Below are 20,187 nucleotides of genomic sequence, written 5' to 3'. Positions count from 1 at the left end.
CCATTATCATTATCATTAGCAGTAGTAGGTTTGCATTATACCTTACTTACTGGACTGTTCTTATCTCGACCCATGAGGTTTACATTCTTTCCATTCTCCTCCCCATCCTGCCCGGAGGTGAGGGGGGAAGGGACAGTGAGTGAGTGGCTGTGTGGTGCTGAGTTACCAGCTGGGCTTAAACAACGGCACATCAGTACTCAGCTTTACGCACCTCTCTGCAGGTTGGACTGGTGCTCATCCTGTCCTGATGCGAGCCTCTGCTCCCAGCCCCCGTCACCGTGAAGTCTGAGGGAATTGGGGATGTTGTGCAGGGGCTGTGTGACTATGTGGCACATCATTTCTCCAGCAAGATTTCTACCCAGGAAGGCACCTCTGTGCACATTTTTTACCAGATGGACCACACAAAACCCAGCAGGCTGAGCTCGGCTTAGGTTACAGCTGAACAAGGTGAAATTTATCTTCTGGGAATGCAAGTGGGAAAATGAGAGCAGCTCCTGTCCCCAGCAGTCTGGGTGGCAGGTGTGCTTTTCCCCTTCACAGCAACAGGCCAGTCAAATTCCGAAGTAGAACAAAGCCCTTTCAGAGAAAAACAAGTACCTGAAGCTGCAGCGTGAGCTGCCGACAGACATGCTGACAGACACACCACAGCTCAGCTGTGTCTGCTGGAGAGGAAGGTAGAGGTGTCAGGCTGGCACCATAAAACAAAAAAAGCCGGGTAAACTGAACATGCCCAAGTCCTAGAAGAAATCATGGAGGTAAGACCTGGAAGTTTACATGTGTAAAATACATACATAGTAATTTCCTTGTTCAAGAAACCTAATAAAATCCTGCATTAGATATTTCCAGCAACATTTTTATCCACTATCTCATGCTTTGCAAGTGTTCACATACCATGGGACTGCTTTTACTTTCAAAAACACTAACCAGAGATGGCCTCTCAAGAGAAGGGCTGCTGCTCTTAACAGTAACTCCGCTTATATTGCTAATTATTTTCATCTTTCAAGCACTGCCTATACGTTGGCTAATTATAACTCTTCTGGTAACTATTTCTGTCTTCGCTTGCTTCTGTTCATAGGCACATTCTTCCCTGAGATGTGGCTGGACCCAACTTCCTGTTGCTGTGCTGAGTTTCAGAGCAGGCAGGTATTTTGCCTACACTTAGTAGCAATTACGTATTTGCAAAGAAGTCATATGACCTTTCTTGTAACACTGGAAGACTATGCCTGCAGCGGAACTTCATGCTGCTGTGAGCACAGGATGATTTTCATTTCCTAAGAGACCTCTCAAAAGAAAACTTCTGTCAGAATGCTGCTTGACCACAACAAACATACGGTTGAGAAAGTATTGGGCAAACCAGGCTTTATTTAGATAAGAAAAATAAGAACATTAGATAGCAAGAAACCAGCCAGTACAGCCCACTTCAAAGCCACAAATCACGTGGATCTTGGTGCGTAAACAACAGAGAACCCATTTTCTGTCATTATTCAAATGCAGTAATGGAGACTAACCAGACCAATCAGACTAATAAAATGACACAAAGTAAATGTACTTCGGTGTATGATTATTAATATACGTTATAAGACAAAAATGATCATTAACTCACTGTTGGAAATGCAAAGGCTTCAACAGAGATTAGCAAAGGGATTTGCTTTAGGCAAACCACTCAGGAACAAAGCTGTGAACAGACGCCACACCTCCACAGTCCGAAGGTCACCGCTTATCTGTTCCATCGCACTGGCTCCCTTACAGCTGTTTTTATCTACAGTTGTTTTAGCTAATGATTCTTTGTGGCAGGTATCTTGCAGAGGGGATTGGTCTGGTTAGGCTCAGGGTGAGCGGACTGCAGGGTGCAGCAGCAATTCGGATCACCCTGCCCAGTGATTCCCAGACAGATATCCAACAAATAAACCTGCCCGAGCCCGAACAAACCCACAAACAGCCGCTTTGGGTCAGGGTTTAGCAGGTTTGCACCCGCTGCGGTTCCCAGCCCCACTGTCAGCACTCCCCGGCGGTGCGAGGCACCCTGAGGCAGCCCCTCACAAGGGCCTCCCGCAGGCCGCGCTCCTTCCACCGCCGCCTGCGGGGCTGGCAGTGACCCCACACCCCAGCGGAGCGGACCCCGCGCACCCCTCGGGGCAGGCTGGGAACCCCTCGGAAGGGGCCCGCGCTCCACCGTGCCCCGGCGCGTCCGCCCCCTCCTCCCCCGGCGCGGCGGGAGGCGGAGCCCGGCCCACCTGACGGCGGCTGGCGTTGCTGCAGTGCGCGGAGCCGCCGATCCCCGCTGGCCGCCGGAGCGTCGCGGCCGCAGCCCGCCGTGAGCGGGGGGAGCTAGAGGGGGGGGGGTGGTGAGGGCGGCGGGCGATCGGCGCGGCGGGGCGGGCGGGACGGACAAAGCCGCCGCCATGTTTGGGGTTTGAGGAGCAAAACACCCGAGGCGGGCCCTCGAGCGGGGGGGTCGAGCCCGTCCCGCCTCATCGGGGCACGGGCACTGGGGTTGCGGGAGGGTACTGGGGGGTCGCCGGTCCCCGCCGCAGCCGTTGCGGGACACCCCCCCCCGGGGCGGCCGCTCTCTCCCCCCCCCCCCCACGCATCCCCCTCGGCGCGCGCGGGCGCCGGACGTGACTGGCTGGTTTAATTTGTCACGCTGCCATTGGCTGGCACGGGCAGGGGCGGGCGGTGCGTGACGTCAGCGCGCCGCGCAGCGCGTCCGCCGGCTATTTATAGGCGCGGAGGGGGCGCTGCGCAGGAGCGAGCAGGCGGGTCGGGAGTGGGGGAAGGCCGCGGGTTTATCGCGCCGCATCCCCGTTAGACCAAGGAAGAAACCGACCGAAAAGCCTCGATCCCGTTTCGCCGGAGCGCCCCTTCGGCGGCCGCTGAGCTTTTGTTTCCGTTTGCGCAGCGCCCGAGCGCCCCCACCGAGCTTTGTTTTCTCCCGGCCCCTGTGGGGAAGGCGCGGCCAAGATGGACCCCTGTCACACTGAGGAGACCGAGGGCGAGATCCCCGGCTTGGGTAAGGCCCGGCGGGGAGGGGGGGGGGGTGTGGCGGCGGAGGCGAAGGGGAAGCGGGAGGTGGGGCGGGTGGGGGAGGGGCGGCCGGTTCCGCCTGATCCGGGGCCCCGGCGCCGTCGAGCCCCCGCCTTGGCGCCTGCTGGCGGCGGGGGGAGGCCGCGCACCGCGCTACCGGCGCGGCCCCGGCGGCGGCGGGGCGGGGACGGGGGGGTGTTCGGCCTGGTCTGGCCCGGCCGCGTGCGCCGCGCCGCTCCCCTCCCCCCCGCCGCGTGCGTCGTGGCGGTCGCGGTGCTCGGCGGGGCCTCGGGGCGGCGGCCGCACTCGGGCGGGGGAGGGGAGGGCGGTTGCGGGGTCGTTGTCCTGCCGCCGCCTCCGGTGCAAGCGCCGGCGGCTCCTTCCCCGCCTGCTCCCTGCTGTTACGGGGCGGGGGCTGAGAGGAGAATGGAGGAGGGCGGGGGGGGGATTTGTTTACTCGAGGGGGTGGTGGTGGTAAACGAGAGATGTGTAAACTGCAGTTCGTTACAGGTGTAACCCTTGCGACTACAGTAGCGTCCATCTCTAGTGTGGAAAGAGGCATTCAATAAAGCAGAAGTTGAAAGTAAAGGTTTCTGGACGCCATAACAGTCTCGTCTTAAAATGGTGAACTATGCCAATTATTGCAAAACAAGGCTGCCTCAGCGCCTGCCGCCTCTGTGCTGCCGTGTCAGCCGCTGGCAAGTGCTGAACTCCTCTGTTATTGAAGCCAGTCATTAGTCAGTATTAAAGTCTTTATTATAAACAGCAGATAATAGATATAAAATACATTATCAAAGCACCCCACGTTTGTTTAACTATACAGAAAATTTTGTCAAAACCCACACGGGTTAGAATAGCAAAAATCCCAACCAAGCCATGCTTTGCATTTCAGTCTTGCCTTGAAATAAGCTATACAGGCAATGCATTCACTTAAAACCAACATGCTCATTGATAAGTTTAACTCTTGAGCTTCAAGGACTTGGCATTCAAATTAATCTTCATCATCTTAAGAAATCAGGAAAGACTTGACCTGTGAAAACAAAAACCAAATATATTTGCTGCATTAAAAGAAAAGTAATTAGGCTTTTCCCCTTCTTTCTTGGGGAACAAATGGTTTGTTACAGTACAGTCCCCAGTGCTGTTCTGCCTCTCTAATTCATGACCTGGAATGTTCTTCAGTAGAACATATGACTGAACCCAAGATTTGTCGAGGTAGAATTGACTTAATTACTCCAAAATAGCAGGTACTTCTGAAAGGCACATTCTGGAGTGCTTTATGGAATGTTACCTCATTAAAGAAAAATGAGTTCTACTTCAGTAGGTAGCTCTTGCCTAGGAAGAGAGGGATTGCCTGGAAACTATACCAAATACCTGGCAGCACTTCAAGCATGGTACAGTACCCTTGCCCCAAGCTGAACGTAAAGCTGACCTTCCATACGCTGGAGATGCCACCTGTGGCCTTTCAGTGGGGCACATGAAAAGATAGCATGTAATGAGTGTAGTCTGGCTCATAACTCTAAGCTGTTAATTGGTAGTTTCCATGAGGATATAATGTAATACCAAATACCTCCACAACTGAACCTTGTGCTCCCCTTTCCAGTTTACATAGAAATATTTAATTGGAGGAATTAGGCTTGGCTTGAAAGAGTCATTCTTAAGTAATCTTGAATGGATGACCCTCAACAAGATGGAGAAGATGGTTTGTACAGTTTGGGAGGAGGGTACTTCTGTCCATCTTAAAAGAATAGTCTTGTTGGGGCAGTGGAGAAAGGAAGGGTAATGTGTCCCAAGGGGTGAAATAACTAATGTTGCCGCTCTGCTTGGAGGGCTGGAGATGAGCCCCCCACACCTTTAAGTATGAGGAGATTGGGGTTTGATTGGTGGGGTCGAGGTACACAGCACATGCCTCCAACAGGAGAACTCCTTTGGGCACTTAATTCCTAAGTCTTACCTTCCCTTGGAACTAGCAAACACCATTTTGACTCAAGTAACCTATTTATTATCACCTTGTTTCCTCAAATGGCTGTTGACCCTCCCTCCCAACTCTTCTCAGAAATGTCACTTCAGGCATTGAGAAGTAGGTACAAGGTTTGGTTATCTCTGCGGTTCAGATGTATCACGCTCAGTCCAGGAAGAGCGTAGATCCCTACAATATGGGGGGGGCATAAACAGCTCTGAGCTGACTGCAGGATTCTCTGAGGACATCATGGCTGACATGAATTGGACAGGATCATGCTGTGAACTACTTAATAGTGTGGCAGCACAGACTTGGCAGGGAGCAGTCTGACTAAGCCAGCTGCTCTGTGCTTGCATCCCCCGCAATTGCCCCTCTTTAAAAACACTTAATTTTCCTTCGTGTTGTGAGGATAAGGAGGTGGGGTTAAACAATTCTTTTTGAAGAAAAGCAAAAAGCCTTTTCTGCAGCCATGTAGCTTCCTAAGTCTGTGAAGGAGACTGACTCTGCTAGCCCCAAACAAGCACTTCATCACACAATTTAAGAATGTAAATTGATAGTTTGCAGCTACTACTGCAGATGAAAAGCAGATAAGAAGAAACATTATTTAATGCTTACCTTATCGATCAGGTACTCTTGTTTAATCTTGTCATTCTTAAAATCTTCATTAACATCCAAAACTAGAATGGGAATCTCCTTAAGGTTCTCAAAATCAACTCTGTTAAATGAGGAACATAATGCTAGTGAAAATGGTATAAAGCAGTGTGTATAAAGCAATCTAGCTCTTTGGTTGCTTTCCAAGTCATCCTAAGGGTGCAGCATTACTCAGATTACCACATGCACCAGAGCCCAGGACTTAAGTATAAGCCTGTCCTTAATTGCTCTTGCACAACCCAGTCAACATTGTATCACTAACTTTAAGGTAGTTCACAAATCTGGCCTTTTAATATCTCTTATTACTGTACAAATAGGGTAGAAGAGATGGGTTATGCTTCTTACCTTCCTTTGCCCCATTGTTTTTGTTGGGGAATCAATTATCAGCATTATGATTTTGGTTAGAGCATTTTTAAAAGTTAATATTGCGTCTCCCCCACCCCAGTCTAGTTAACTAACTGCTAATCCATTTACTAAGATGCAGTTTTAAAGCTTCCTTTTGTGGGGATGACCTCTTTAACAAGTTCTAAGACTGGTATTTAAAATGGCTGGGAGATAAGCAAGACCATTTTGGTTACAGGCTAGGAGCAGATGGGAGCAGTAGTTGTGCAACTGGATGTATTGTTTCCTTAAAGCAGTTGCTATTGTCTCTTCCTAGGTGTGAAAAGCATTTCCAAAATGCAGTAAGTGCAGAACCACCATTCTGTTCTAACTGGTGTTTGCAGACTTAAGTGTTCCTGAAAAATAGAGGGAATGCCTGCTCGTGAGTTTGAAATGAGCATGCAATGTAAATGTTGTCAGAATTTCACAATATGCAGTGCCTTCTTGTCTCCTAAGCATTTGGGTCATCCTATATTAAGCTTAGGAAAGTACATGTGACTGATAACATACTTTTCCTGGAATTGTTATGCTTCCCATTCAGTAGAGTATCCCAGGCTCCTCAAGGGGAAAATATAAAGCCTGCTTTCCTATTTAGAGAATGCCTTAGGTGGGGAAACTAGTAAAAGTAAGGAAGTTGGGGGCGGGGGGAAAGTATGCAGAGATGACAGTTGCTGACTGCCTTGTGTAATAGTGCCTGCCAAAAACCTTTCTGCTCATTGTTTATTTTGAAGCTAGGATTAATATTTAACCCTTGTTGAAATACACTCACTCTAGTTTAAAGCTAGTTTTGGGACCTTGCCCTCCCTTACACTGAAACTGGAACCTGCTTAATAGGTAACTTAAGTGACTGAAAACTGCTTCAGCTCTGTACTATTCCTGCGTGCTTCCAGTTACCAAAATGCATATCCTTGCTGGAGCTAGAGCTGCATAGCCTTCTAGCTGAAGCTAATGCTTACTTTAAAGTAGATGAAGTTCCATCTTTTGGCAATTTTTACTTCCCTGCCAAGATGACCTTCCCTCTGCATGGAACCTAAAGCCAACATCTCTGTGGCAAGAAACCTGGAGTGGGTCTAAATTAGTTTTATCCCTAATCAGCTTCAGCACAAAGTAGGGAAGAGCCTTGCCTGTAAGTTGAAACTTGCCTATAGAAAATGGGTTCATACCTCATAGTCCTTTCGTGAAGCCAAGTTTCATGTTTATAGTGGACATTTTCCAAATACTCAAGCTCAATTCCTTGCTCCTCCTCTCTTCCCCTCAACTGTAACCTTTCCATGCATTTCTGGGGGGAGGAAAAAAAGTATAAGCCCAAGTACTAATGATGTGTTGAAGGTTAAATCAGCTGAACAGATTAAATGGTCCTTAAATTGGAAGGAGTAATGCTAGATGTTACAATTGATTTGAAATGCTTGGCTGAACATAATGAGTTACATCTAGAATAACTTCTTTTAAAAGGCAACCAAAACCAAACTTGAGCCACTTCAGCTAAACATCTACTTCTTATTTCCTCTTTAGTGAACGTACCTGAGGTGTGGTTCTGAGGTAGATCATGCCATCCAGTTCTATATCTGATTCAAACTGATTCAAAAGCCATGTGTGCCAGTCCTGATAAATAGCCCACTCTGTTTCATTCATGTTTCCTGACTCAAACAGGTTAGAAGCAAATACATATCTGCAAAGAAAGACATTAGTCTCAGGCCAGGAATGACCAAAGGGAACTACTAAACCTCAGTAGAATCAGAATCGTGATACTGAAAAAAAATATAGCTGCCTACTCTGTCATTCATCAAAGTACTCAGAGTCCCATCCACCTCCCACTGTTGAATCAAACCTGCTCCTTGCAGATAATAGCTTAATATAAAGCGTTTTCCCAGCTCCATGTCTTTGTCATAAAACCCTTGTGCATTGTGAGAGTAATTACCTGTCGCTGTACACAGATCTCTCAAAGAACTGCACTGGATGTTCTGCTTCCCGAAGCTTGGCTGAGACAGGTTTTAACTGTGCTCTCACTCTGCTCAGGCAGGCGTAAGTCTGGAATGTGTAAGCCCATCGTGTGGGTTTGTCGTACAGCATTTTGAGTAGATTCCCTCCGCTCTTCTGAGATGTTGAAAGTTCCTGGGGGACAAGAGAAAACTTAATACCAGCATCTTTGCAGGATTTTATTCCTTTGCCTCAAGAATAGGATTTATTTGGAATTGTATTCAGTAGTATCTTCCTGGCCAACTGGTGTATGATAGCAGGGATGGCTCTGGCTGCTCTAGACTAACGATAGCTGAATTTTGGCATGGCTCCCTGGCCATTCACTGCAGCATGTGACCCATCTCTGTGCCCAAGCTTCCCAGCGCAGCACACCTACCTCATGCTCCTCTTCAGCTGTCTGGATGTTGCACCACTTGCCGATGGGTTCGGGGATGATCTCCCACTCATCACTGTGTTTCTCTAGTAGCCTGACAAACGTTGACTTCCCTGCAGCTGCAGAAGATGGGAGAAGCTCACTGGGGGTGCAGGTTAGACTGGTGGTGCTGGTGAAGGGCAGTTGTGAGGTTTGTGAAGGAGGCTGCAGGCAGCGTGCCCGCGGTGTTTCCGGTGCGGAGCTGCACGGGGCCCCGGGCAGGGGCTGGAGAAGGGCTGTTTGGTCCGACTGCACCGTGCTGGGTGCAGGTTCCTAGGAAACGGCTCTAATCGCCATCGCCAGGAGGCCGCGGCGGGGCCGGGCACCCGATAAAGGCCCGCGGCGGGGCTTTGCGCCGCCATCTTAGGAGCCGGGGCGGGGCTCGGTGCGCGCCATCGCCGGGCAGCCGCGGGAGCGAGGGAGAACGGCTCCGCGCATGCGCGGGTGGCGCAGTGGCGGGCTGGGGCGCCGCGCGCGGTCCCCGAGGGGGGGGCGGTCAGGGTGTGTGCCCTGAGGCCCGCAGGTTACCGGCCGCCTCAGAGCACACCCAGCGGCCGTTAGCGCCAGCGCTGCGCCCTCGCGGTAACGGACGCTCCCGTACCCCGGGCCATGGCGCCGGTGCCCCAGTATGGCCGGGAGCCGGCCTCGGATCGACAGGACCCCCCCGCCTTCCTGTAGAGGTGGGTGGAAGAAGTCCCTCGGCTCCCCCCCCCCTCCCACAGCGCCGCCGCCGCCCGTGTCACCTCAGGGCGGCCCGTCCTGGGGTCCCAACGGCCGCGAGCCCCGGTTCTTCCCCCTCCCCGTCTCTGTGCTCACCGATGTTCCCCTCGACGGAAATTTTCTTGAGGCGCTTCTGGAAGCTGGAGTCGAGGGAGCCGGTGGGGCTGTGGCAGTGTCGCTTGGCCGGTGTGGACATGGCTGCATCAGGCGGGAGCACGCAGTGTTCCCGGCTGCTCCAGCCCACTTTAAGTCTGCCGCCAGCTGGTGGGCGGGATGGCTGCCTCCCGCCACCACTCCCCGGGAAGAGGCGGGGGCCCTACCTGCTCCTTCCGCCGCTGTTCCCGCCCGGCCACCTCTGCAGAGATCCTGCTGCCTTCACGGCTTTTAAAACGGGCGTTCAGGGAGTGAAACCAAGCAGAGCTGCTTTGTTCAGGAAGTTACCGTAGAGAGGTCTCGCTTAGTGATCTGATTTGCATTAACGTAAACAAGTTCTCTGTTTGATTTAGAGACATAAACTTGAGAATGTTCCTCCCTCCCCATCTTCCTTTTCCAAAAAGCCTTCAGCTTTGGGGGGGAGCTAGTTGTTACTGATCTGTATTGATATGTTAAACATAGTTACGCAAGAGGTGAGGCCATGTGGCTTAGTTTAGGGCTATTCATCCATGAGTGTTGGTATCCATGGGGAAGGGAACCCAGCCCGCACAGTGCAGGGTTAGATGCCACACTGGGTGGCTTTGCTACTTGCCCCCAAATCCCCGTGTCGGTGTGGGCATGCCTGATTTCTGGAGTCTGCTGAACTCCTGGCATGGATGGATTCTCCATCACCCGTATGGGCAGGCTGAAGTTGCATGTTCCTCCCAGGGTAAAGAAAGGGGATGGAGGATTTTTAGGCAGTAGTTAAATGCTTTATAGCGCAGCTGAGGTGCTGCTGCTGCAGTTACTCCTGTACCTTCTTGTTGCCTGTACGATAATGAGGTTCAGGGTGAAACCTTAGCTAGCTCTGGTGTGTCTGGAGGAGATGGGAGGGAGTTATATTTTCCTTATGATAATTGTGACCCATGTCTCTTCTTTCCCCATCTCCTACAAACACACCAGGCTTCAGTGACCGAAGCGAGCAGATTGTTTCACGTGGGGTAGCGTCAGCATTTGAAGCTGGTAAGTGCTAGTTCCCGCACATCTCTTTGTTCAGCCAGACTCCTCGCTCGCCGTGCCACGCGTGCCGGTGGCGGGTGTCGGTACCAGCCCCCCCTTCCCCATCTCCTTTCCCCCCACCCCTTACCCCCGCGCACCGGCGGCCCCGGCGGGAGGGCGGAGGAGGGCGGCGTTGAGGCGCATGCGCGCAGGCCCGGCCCGCGCTGTGTGCGCGCCATGGCTTTGTTGAGAGCGGGCAGGCAGGCGACGCATGCGCACAGAGCTCCCGGGGCCGGGCGGGGGGTGGTGGAAACAGCACAGACTAGCGAGGATGCATGCGCAACCGTGGGGAAGGGTGGGGGGGGGAGCGGCGCGGTGCTGCGGAGCATGCGCGGGCGGGGCAGGAGCACGCCCCGCGTGTCTCCGCGCATGCGCCCCGCACCTCACCCGTAGCCACGCCGCAGCCCCGCTCGGGTGCCGGTGGTCGCCGCGGGCAGCCCGCGGCCCCGCTCGCCACACGCCGCTCCTCTGCCGGCCACGGTGCGCGTCGGCGGAGACTGCGAGTCGGCGGGCCCACCAGAGCGGTGTCTTTGACCGGGGTTCTTTGTGCGGCGGAAGGCCCAGCCCAGCGGAAGCGGGAGTACCCGCCGCCATTTCCTAGCGCGCTCTCGCCACAGGCTCGCCCGCTCGCTGCCGCCTGACTGGGACTAGGCGCTCTCCGGACAGCGGATCAGGCTCGGAGCCCTAGAACCACCGCGGAGCCCCACCATGTGTGCGTGCGGGGACAGGGGCTGGGCGCGGGCCGGGGGGCGGGAGCGGCTCTGTGTGTGTGAGGCGGGCAGCGGTCCGAGGTAGAGGAGGCTCGGGAGTGGGTGGGCACAGGCCAGGGGGGCCGCCGGGCGCTCTGAGGGGGTGCGGGTGGCGGCCGTGCTGTGCAGTGTCTCAAGGGGCCTGTTTTGCTCTTCTCCAGCAACCACTGAAGCCGAGACAGAGCCAAGCCTCACCCCCAATGTGATGCTGAACACAGAGAGCAGCGAGGGATATGTGGTGAAGGTCAGGGGGCTGCCTTGGTCGTGCTCCACCGAGGAGGTGCAGAGGTTCTTCTCCGGTAAGCAGAACTCGGGGGGGGGGGGAGGGGGGGGGAGGGGTCTGGAGAGGGGCTGGACTCTGTTTGTCAATCCTGGGTTCCTCCTGGGGACGCTGTGGCAGTGGAAATGCTGCAGCGAGCAGTTCCGGGAAGCATTCAAGGAATTTTAGTAGCTAGTGAAGTTGTAATGCAGCAAATGCCTCAGCCAGGACCTGGTGTGGAAAGCCATGCTTTAGCTAGCAGGAACTAGATACAAAGGAGCTCAGTCATCAAGTCACTGGGATATCTGCAGCTGCCTTAGCTTCCTGAGCAGCCTGAAGAGAGAAGCTTCCAGAAAACTTTGAAATTCTTACTTCAGGTTGAACTAATCAATTTAGTCCTTGGTGGTGTCTTAATAGGATCTGTTGTGCAAAGCGCTCAGTGTGTTTTGTCCTTCCCCCTAATTATTAACATTCTACAAGTTACTAACATTTTACAGTAGTAAACAGCTGTGATAAATACATGCTTCCCTCAGTGACTGGGGATCTTAAAATGCTTCAGGAGTTTAGTGTACTGGACTTGGTTCTGATTCAGTTCATTACGCTTCTACTGATTGATATTACTCCTTTCTTCAGTTCATGCTGATGAGAAGTTCTTAAGCCAGCTGCAGTCAAAACCAGCTCATCAACTTGACTTGAGGCAGCAAACCTTTGAAAACAGCTAATTTGCACTTATCCTTCATGTTTTGCTAGTTTTCAGTCTGCAAGAAGAGTGACTTGATTTTAGTTTCTCCTTAGTTCACCGGTCCCTATAAAAGTTAGAACAAGAATACTGCTGGTTTTATCTCTTTGCTATAACATCATAGTTATGAGTCTTTCCCTTTCAGAATGCCTGAAACTTGCGAAGTCACATTACAGTGTGTAAAGAACATGACAGTGTTCCTGTAACAACTAAATGAATTTTGGCCTTCCTATTTCACTTTCAGATTGCAAGATTCTGAATGGGGCTTTGGGAATCCGTTTCATCTACACCAGGGAGGGCAGACCAAGTGGAGAAGCATTTGCTGAACTTGAATCAGAGGAGGATGTGAAATTGGCTCTGAAAAAAGACAGAGAAACAATGGGACACAGATATGTTGAAGGTTTGACTCAGTTGGTCTTGTAACTGACTAAACGTGTTTGTGCTCGATGGGTTTTTGGTTAATTGCCTTTTTTTTTGCCTCTTTAAAATGCATGTGAAAAGGACAAGTGGAGTTGTATGTCATAACTTGACTAGTTTCAAGGCAAATGGCTTTTAAAACTGTTGCATATTCCAGAATGCATTAATTCTAAGTGCCTTTTACAGTTTTCAAGTCAAACAACGTTGAAATGGATTGGGTTCTGAAGCATACTGGTCCCAACAGCCCTGATACAGCTAATGATGGTTTTGTACGTCTTAGAGGACTCCCATTTGGCTGTAGTAAAGAAGAAATTGTACAGTTCTTTTCAGGTATGTGGGATAAAAGTAGTAGCTGTAGCACTATTGGTCTATGCTAAAAAGAAACCAACAATAACCAAGCAGCCACGGATGCCCAGTAGTACTTCCAACAGTAACCAATGGGTATTAAAGTAAATAAGCAGTTCTTGTTACTTACCTGGGCATGAAGGATCAATTCCTAAAGTACTTACTAAATAATTGAGGGAACTCCAGAAATCAGCTCTCATTTATACTTAATGGGACGTCCTGTCCCAAGTAAGGATAGCAGAAAACAAGAAGTGTTTTGCTTTCTAAGTTCAAAGTGGCCGGTTCAGGTGGGAGGATATTTCCACCCCGTCTCAGCTGGCTCCTGCTGTTCAGTGAAGGCTGTACAGCGCCCGTACTGCTGGGCTCAGAGCAGGAGCAGGCTGTGAGGAAGGCAGTGCAGCGTGCCCATGCTTCCTTAGAAACACAGGGTTAGTAGTGAGCAAGATTCCAGAAAAACATCAACGTGCTGAACTCTGCCCAAGAACAGATTTTCCCCCTCCACTTCCTGGGGAAAAAACCCCCCAAAACAATCCTTGTTGCTGTCTTAACTTTATCTCTTCATCCATAAAAACCTTTGTTTTGCATTGACTCATTCTCACTTTTTTGCAGCTGTTGTATGTTTTATGAACTGGAATACTATTATAAATGCCTAAGAAAGAAATCTGTTGATTTATTTAGGGTTTAACTTGTTAGTGTTTTCCAAGTAGTAGATTTCGAAATGTGAGTGTTTAAAATTAGCTGAAATGTTGTGCTATAAGAGGATATGATGGAGCTCACTGTTTTGCTTTAAAATACAGTTATAAATATTTCCAATTCTACAACTTCAGAACTTGTTTTTTGTTTTCTGAATCAGTATATTTTGAACAAGAGCAATTCTTAAGCATGTGCATTTTAAGTTGTTTCTTTCTTACGTGGTTAAGTAATTCAAGCTTTAAAAACTGTTAATGTGCTTAATATACAAAATGTGCCTCTTCTGTTCAGAAACTAATACTTTTGAAATTACTTCATGATTTTTTTCTTTAATTAAGCACTCCTAAAGATAAAAAAAATTAATGCTGAAACTGATGTTTGCATAAGACTAATGATTTTACCTGAGTGACTTCTAGTAAAAAATACTTGTTATATATTGAGCTGTTTAACTTGCTGTGTTTGAATTTAAGTTATCTTTAAAAAGTTCATCTTAAATACTTTCACAGAATTGAAGGTTTGTAATAATGTGTGAACTTCTTAATGCACCCTGCATTAGATGCCTGATCTGAGGAGTCGTCCCTGACACTCAGAATGTTTTCTGTGCTCTGCAGGGTGGGTTAAGAACAGAAACTGAATGGTATGTTGTTGACATGCTTTCTCTTCTGCTGTTCTAGAATCAACATACCATTCGCTTACAAGTGTTAAAATTCTGGTGTATTTAAAGCTATAAGAAAAAACTCATGACTGGGCTTGTGATGTTAATATTGCCCCCCTACTGGGGTTATTTGTCCTTGGGTTGAAGGGTTGGAAATCGTGCCAAATGGGATAACATTGCCGGTGGACTTCCAGGGGAGGAGTACGGGGGAGGCCTTCGTGCAGTTTGCTTCACAGGAAATAGCTGAAAAGGCTCTAAAGAAACACAAGGAAAGAATAGGGCACAGGTGGGGATGGATGGTTGGTTGGCTCTGTCACTTTTCTTATGGTAAACCATTAAATCCATATTCTCTCTTCTGAAAGCGTTAACATCTGACCAGAAACGCTCTTCTGGTCTCTAACTCGGCGATAAGTAAAGTTCTTGCTAACGTGCCTGTGGCACAGGCTGTTTGGATCTACCCAAAACGAAAGATGGAATTGGGCCAAGCTGAAATGTGCTTTGGAAACTGGGTAATAACGGAGGAGTGCAAAACTGATAGCTTGAAAATGACAAAGTTGAGAGACTATGGCTTTAACTTCTCAATATAGCACCAATTATGCCTTTAGCTCTAAAGACATGCACAGTACTCTTAACTACCATAAGAAAATGTGATACTTTCTAAACTTGTTTTATAAGTTGAAATGTAACAAATTTTACTTACTGTATTAATCTTCAATGTAATAAGCATAGCTTTCAAGAAATTGTCACAAAGGGTTTTTATTCTATTTGACTTGTGACTATTTTTCATTGAAGCATGCACTTTTTGCCTACGCTGAGTCGCTGAAGCATAGGCTGGGTTCATTAGCACATGCCGAGCTTCTTGTAGCATCCTGATGGGTTGAAGTCCTGGTGGAGGCCGGGTTTTTAACCCTCTCTTTCCATTGCCACGTGAGCAAAACAGTGCTGAGTTGAGTGGACACAGTCCCTCCTATGGTTTTTCTTTTCTTTTTTTTTTGACTAACACTTTAAATTGGGGGGGAGGAGGGTTGGGAATCAATACTGCTCCCCCACCCTTAAGGTTGGGATACTGCAAAGTATGTGAGGAGCATGTAAACCCTTCCGTAATTGTAATTTCTTGAAAATACACTGATTTGGAAGTAATGTAGTGCTTACAATAGTATGTCATTGCCTACATAATGTAAAGAAACCTGGCTTAAAAATATCTTGCCAGTTTCAAGGCTATGACTAAATGGCTTGTTTTAATGTAAAATTGTGTTTGGGGAAGGAATCAAAGCCTGACTTCTCTCTGTGGAAACGCTTTGTAGGTACATTGAGATCTTCAAGAGTAGCCGAGCAGAGGTGCGCACTCACTACGACCCTCCCCGCAAGCTGCTGGCAATGCAGAGACCTGGTCCTTACGACAGACCCGGTCTCACACGTGGATATAACAGTCTTGGTAGAGGAAGTAGCTTGGAAAGGATGAGGCGTGGAGCCTACGGAGGAGGTAAGTAGGTGGTGTCCAAGAGGGAGCTGCTCATCTGAGAAGCAGCAACACTTGGACCTGGTAGTGTCCTCTTTACTTCGTAATTGCTGGTTTGTATATGTCCTTGGCTTTATTTCTTCTAGAAGAAAAGAAACTTCCTAATGTTAGTTGTCTGCAGTGTGCTCGTGTGCATTCGCCTTTTTCTGTAGTTGAAATGAACATGTTGTCCAATCTATTTATAGGTTATGGAGGTTATGATGACTACAATGGGTATAATGATGGCTATGGTTTTGGTTCTGATAGATTTGGAAGAGGTAAGAGATCTCTAATAGGAATAGTAACTGAACTTACAATACGTCTCAAAAGAACCTAAAATACATCTGAAAGACCTAGAATGGACTCTCTTCTCTGCAGGGATGTCGGACCACAGATACGGGGACGGGGCGTCCACCTTCCAGAGCACGACTGGCCACTGCGTCCACATGAGAGGTCTGCCCTACAGAGCTACGGAGAACGACATCTACAACGTGAGTGCCAGAGCCCCCCTTCTCCCAGAGCACGGCTTCCAGAGCCCGTACCCGTTACCGGAGGTGCTCACGGCACAGCAGTTAACGCGTGCTCTGTTAGAGGAAGCGGTTTGCTGTGAGACTGAGCTCTTGCCTTGGTGCGTTTTAATCCGTGTGACTGTTCCGTGTGTAGTTCTTCTCACCTCTGAACCCCGTAAGAGTACACATTGAAATCGGACCAGACGGCAGAGTAACTGGAGAGGCAGACGTGGAGTTTGCTACTCACGAGGATGCAGTGGCTGCGATGTCCAAAGACAAGGCGAATATGCGTAAGTGCTCCTGTTCTTCAGGGGGGAGCAGCACTGCTGTGCCTCTGCTCTGACTGCAGAGCTGATGGTGTTCCTGCAGCCCTGCTCGTGGTGTCACAGACTCTGGGGGTTCCGTGTGAAATGCTCTCATGGCAATTCTTCTTCTTCTTCCAGAACACAGATACGTAGAACTCTTCTTGAATTCTACAGCAGGAGGAAGCGGTGGTGCCTATGGCAGTCAGATGATGGGCGCAATGGGTATGTGTGCACACTCTTAACTGTGCTGCTCAACCAGCACTTGATATTTAATGAAGCTGGCTAATGGCCAGCTTCTGCTTGTTTTGTGCCTGGCTCAAAACCTGAAATGCAACGTTTTGTCTTAATCACACAGTCAAGGAATCGGAAGGGGTAGTCCAAGATTGGAACACTAGCACATTGCCAGGTATATAAACCTTTTGGGAATACATTCAAACAGTTATTAGGCTGAGTGAACTGTGATGCTGACTGTGGTGTGTGTGGTGGGGTGAGAGGCTCTTGGGAGGGGGGTGGTGGTGTGAAAGTGGCGTGGGTGATGGCTGCGCTCTTACCTTCCTTCCCTCTCCCTTGATTTTGGAAACTGGAATGTCATCTGGTGATGGAGGGTGTATCTGTGGCACCATCTGTGGCACCACCTGTGACCTGCTGTTCAAGTCTGGGCTTGGTGGTAAGGGAAAAACTGATTTGGAATTTGGAGATAACTGCCTGGATTGCTCTAGCAAACTCCAGAAGTGTTTGAAAATCTGAACTGTGTTTGCAATGCAAGTCAAACAAACAATGCCACTCTGTAGAGCAGATACCCTTCTTGATACCTGACTTGTCTGGTTTCTTGGAGATCATGGTGGTAGTTGGGTTTTGGGGGGTTTCTTGGGGTTGGGGTTGTAGTACTTTGATAACAAATCGAAGTTAATGCTGATGCTTTAATGGCAAGTGTTATGGGAGCATAGACAAGTGATGAGGTGAAGAGCAGCAGTTGGTGAGCTGAAGCAGAGGTCCCCTGTGTGGCGAGCCATAGTGCTGCCATGATGCACAATCAGTCTGGAACAGGACTGAGTCCTTGTCAGGATGGAATGTGATGGGGTGACTCCATTTAACGAGTCAGCGTGTTGCTGACAGCTGCAGCCCTGTGTGAGGGCACTAAAGCCAAGTTCAAGTCTCTTGGGGTGTTTGTGATACGCAGTGGCAGATTGATCCTGCTACACAGAGTCCCTAGAACCTGCAGAAGTAAACCCTTAGTGAGCTTGCTGCCATACTTAAGAAGGAAGGTAGTTGGGTGAGAGCACGAGCTCGTGCGAGGGAACAGGGGCTGTTAGTGAGGTGAGGGGTAGATTTGCTCATGATGAGCAGACTTGGACAGACAAACTCTTATCGTTCCTATCCTTAACTCTTAAAGGAAGCCAATCCAGTTACGGCGGCCCAGCCAACCAGCAGCTGAGCGGGGGTTATGGCGGTGGATACGGCGGCCAGAGCAGCATGAGTGGCTATGGTAAGGGAAGCTCTTGTCTGGGTCAGGAGGTGCAGCTGGCTGAGCAGGGCTCATGGTGCTGCTCGCTGGCACGGAGGGGTTGTGCTGCAGGCTGGGCAGCACGGCAAGCTCACGGCTTGGCTGGTGTGAACCTGCACTAACGGGGAGCTGGCGGGGATAGATTCAAAGCAGGAACTCGGTGCTGGGGGGTGGGAATGTGGGAAACCATTCTGAAGGGGGTAGGCAATGCTGGTCTCTGGGCTTGTGTTGCTCTGCTCGCTTTCTTGGTGTGGAAGCTGGAGATCAGCCTGGCTTCAATACAGCATGAAGCGAGGGGGGGGCACGTGGGAGGCCGGGTCCTCTCCGCTTCCATGGGGCAGTTCAGCTGAGCTCGGAAGCGGGGTGAGACAGAGCTGGCTCTTTTCATTAACAACCAACAAACTCCATGACTGGGTACGGAGCTGTAAACTGCCACTTTGCAGCGTTGGGCACAGTAGACGGTATTTACGAGGTGGCCCAGCAAGGACAGGCGTTGGGGGAAGGATGCTACGAATCGGCCTGAACCAGCTGTGAACCTGCTGTCGGTTTCCCCCCCAGACCCCGGGAGCCAGGGCGCCATGAACAGCAGTTACTACAGCAGCGGGAACCGCGCGTCCATGGGAGTGAACGGCATGGGCGGCATGTCCAACATGTCCAACATGAGTGGTGGCTGGGGAATGTAACCGAGCGCTGACTTTTGGTCACATCTTTTTTTAAAAAACAAAAAAACAAAAAACTTAAGTTTAACAGTTTTGCAATACGAGCTTGTGATTTCTGCTTGACTGTCAGTGAACCCAGGATTGTTCTTTTAAAAACCCTTCAGGTTCCGTATTTTTGAACATACCGAAATTGAACATTCATCTAGGATGTAATAACCGAGTTGAGTAAAAGACTATAACTGTTAAACAACTTTGGGCGTTTCTCAAGTTAGTTTTGTTGTAGGAGTGTATTTAAGCAGTAATAAGCGTATTTAGGTTAAAGCTGTTTGAATTACGTTAAATGTTGCTCTTATACCATATTACATCCAACACTGTTTTGAATACATGTGGAGGGAGATGCTTTTTTTTTTTGTAAAGAACTGATGATATAGGAGCTGTGTCTGAAATTCAAAGTGAACATTTTGGCATGTTAGTTCTAGTTTCTTTCTTTTAATACCCTGTAAGGCATGTTAAAGCTTCTTCTTTATTTTGGTTTGTTTTTTTTTTTAAGTTAATGGGGAAACATGTCGAGACGCAATACGGCTACTTTAGGATTTGGGTCTTGGTGTTCGTATACAATTCTGAGGCCTTGATTTAATCTTTCATTGTATTGTGATTTCCTTTTTAGGTGTATTGCGCTAAGTGAAACTTGTTAAATAAATCTTCCTTTTAAAAACTGGAACTCTCCCTCCTTCTTGTAGCTGCGCCTGCAGAGGTGGGCATGGGGACTGTAACACCTGATCTGAGCAGGGCCACTGCTCCTCATGAGCGTTCCCACCCCAATGGGCCAGGGGTGGGTTAGTGGAGGAAACCAGCACCTGCAAGGGTGGGCTGGGGGTCAGGGACAAGGGGGGCATGTGGGACAAGAGGCAATTCTGTATGGCCTCATCAGCTGCAGTGCTGCAGTGAAGGCCAGGGCACCTCAGTGCAGCCGTGCTTCAGCACACTCAGCTTGTTGAAGGTCATGCTTATTAAAGATGGGGGTTTATGAACAGCTTGGGTCCAGCTTCTGAGCAGTGGAACTTCCCCTGACACTGGAGGGGATCTGCTTCCAGGCACTTGCCAGAGTGGCTCTACTTGCCCCTTCTACCCATTCTTCCCTGAGGGTTGGAAATGGAAGGGTCCTTTCTGCACTGAAGAAAACCCCCCATGTTCTGGGGGTTAAATCCAGCTGACTCCATCCCATTGCCTTATTAAAGCCCCCCCTTTGCCCTGTCTCCCTGCTGCTCCCATGCGCGGTGGCTGGAGCAGCTGCGTTTGTGCTGGTCTGAATGAAGCCATTGAGAGAATGAGTCTGTGCATCATCATGTGCTCGGCAGCCGCTGCATCACATGGCTCTGGTGCAGCAGCACAGGCACTGCTGGTCCCACCACCACCGAGCTCAGTGTGACTGCACGGCTCGATGACCTGACACACACCAGCAGCGGAGCTGGTGATCCATTAACAGCGTCTATCTACCACAAAGTGGACTTTGGAACCTGCCTCACTCAGGCATGAGGGCCCAGC

General features: G+C 49.7%; 2 protein-coding genes across 31 annotated transcripts; one reads left to right on the top strand and one right to left on the bottom strand.

Moving 5' to 3' along the window:
* Positions 1 to 2,725: 2,725 nt before the first annotated feature.
* HNRNPH1 (heterogeneous nuclear ribonucleoprotein H1) lies at positions 2,726 to 19,360 on the top strand. 29 transcript variants are annotated; one of them, XM_030505096.1, is made up of 16 exons: positions 2,740 to 3,010; positions 10,218 to 10,277; positions 10,931 to 11,025; positions 11,224 to 11,361; positions 12,305 to 12,460; positions 12,664 to 12,807; positions 14,315 to 14,453; positions 15,472 to 15,650; positions 15,872 to 15,943; positions 16,023 to 16,156; positions 16,329 to 16,464; positions 16,618 to 16,701; positions 16,835 to 16,885; positions 17,057 to 17,146; positions 17,873 to 17,965; positions 18,542 to 19,360. In XM_030505096.1, the coding sequence occupies exons 3-16, from the start codon at positions 11,022 to 11,024 to the stop codon at positions 18,664 to 18,666; spliced, it is 1,545 nt and encodes a 514-aa protein (XP_030360956.1). In that variant the 5' UTR covers positions 2,740 to 3,010; positions 10,218 to 10,277; positions 10,931 to 11,021; the 3' UTR covers positions 18,667 to 19,360. The 29 variants fall into 29 exon arrangements, with proteins under 29 accessions (XP_030360950.1, XP_030360947.1, XP_030360955.1 ...); XM_030505097.1 differs by lacking the exon at positions 2,740 to 3,010 and adding an exon at positions 8,845 to 9,082; XM_030505098.1 differs by lacking the exon at positions 2,740 to 3,010 and adding an exon at positions 8,911 to 9,082 and having other exon boundaries at positions 10,872 to 11,025.
* Positions 3,762 to 9,475, bottom strand: LOC115616164 (deoxycytidine kinase-like). Of its 2 annotated transcripts, XM_030505116.1 has the most exons (7): positions 9,219 to 9,475; positions 8,367 to 8,482; positions 7,932 to 8,125; positions 7,535 to 7,682; positions 7,177 to 7,292; positions 5,597 to 5,696; positions 3,762 to 4,054 (listed from the first exon to the last, which is right to left on the bottom strand). In XM_030505116.1, the coding sequence occupies exons 1-7, from the start codon at positions 9,316 to 9,318 to the stop codon at positions 4,031 to 4,033; spliced, it is 798 nt and encodes a 265-aa protein (XP_030360976.1). In that variant the 5' UTR covers positions 9,319 to 9,475; the 3' UTR covers positions 3,762 to 4,030. The 2 variants fall into 2 exon arrangements, with proteins under 2 accessions (XP_030360976.1, XP_030360978.1); XM_030505118.1 differs by lacking the exon at positions 5,597 to 5,696.
* Positions 19,361 to 20,187: the final 827 nt, after the last annotated feature.

The sequence above is a fragment of the Strigops habroptila genome, chromosome 12, assembly GCF_004027225.2.
Source record: "Strigops habroptila isolate Jane chromosome 12, bStrHab1.2.pri, whole genome shotgun sequence".
NCBI lineage: Eukaryota > Metazoa > Chordata > Aves > Psittaciformes > Psittacidae > Strigops > Strigops habroptila.
This window is presented reverse-complemented; position numbering and strand designations above follow the sequence as displayed.

Coding starts and splice junctions, on each gene's coding strand:
- HNRNPH1 (XM_030505086.1), top strand. CDS start 9,031: ATGGCCGGGAGCCGGCCTCGGATCGACAGGACCCCCCCGCCTTCCTGT. Junction 12,808..14,314: donor AATTGTACAGTTCTTTTCAG/GTATGTGGGATA, acceptor CTTGGGTTGAAG/GGTTGGAAATCGTGCCAAAT. Junction 16,702..16,834: donor TCAGATGATGGGCGCAATGG/GTATGTGTGCAC, acceptor TTAATCACACAG/TCAAGGAATCGGAAGGGGTA.
- LOC115616164 (XM_030505116.1), bottom strand. CDS start 9,318: ATGTCCACACCGGCCAAGCGACACTGCCACAGCCCCACCGGCTCCCTC. Junction 7,293..7,534: donor ACCTCAGAACCACACCTCAG/GTACGTTCACTA, acceptor TCCTCCCCCCAG/AAATGCATGGAAAGGTTACA. Junction 5,697..7,176: donor CTTCACGAAAGGACTATGAG/GTATGAACCCAT, acceptor CTCATTTAACAG/AGTTGATTTTGAGAACCTTA.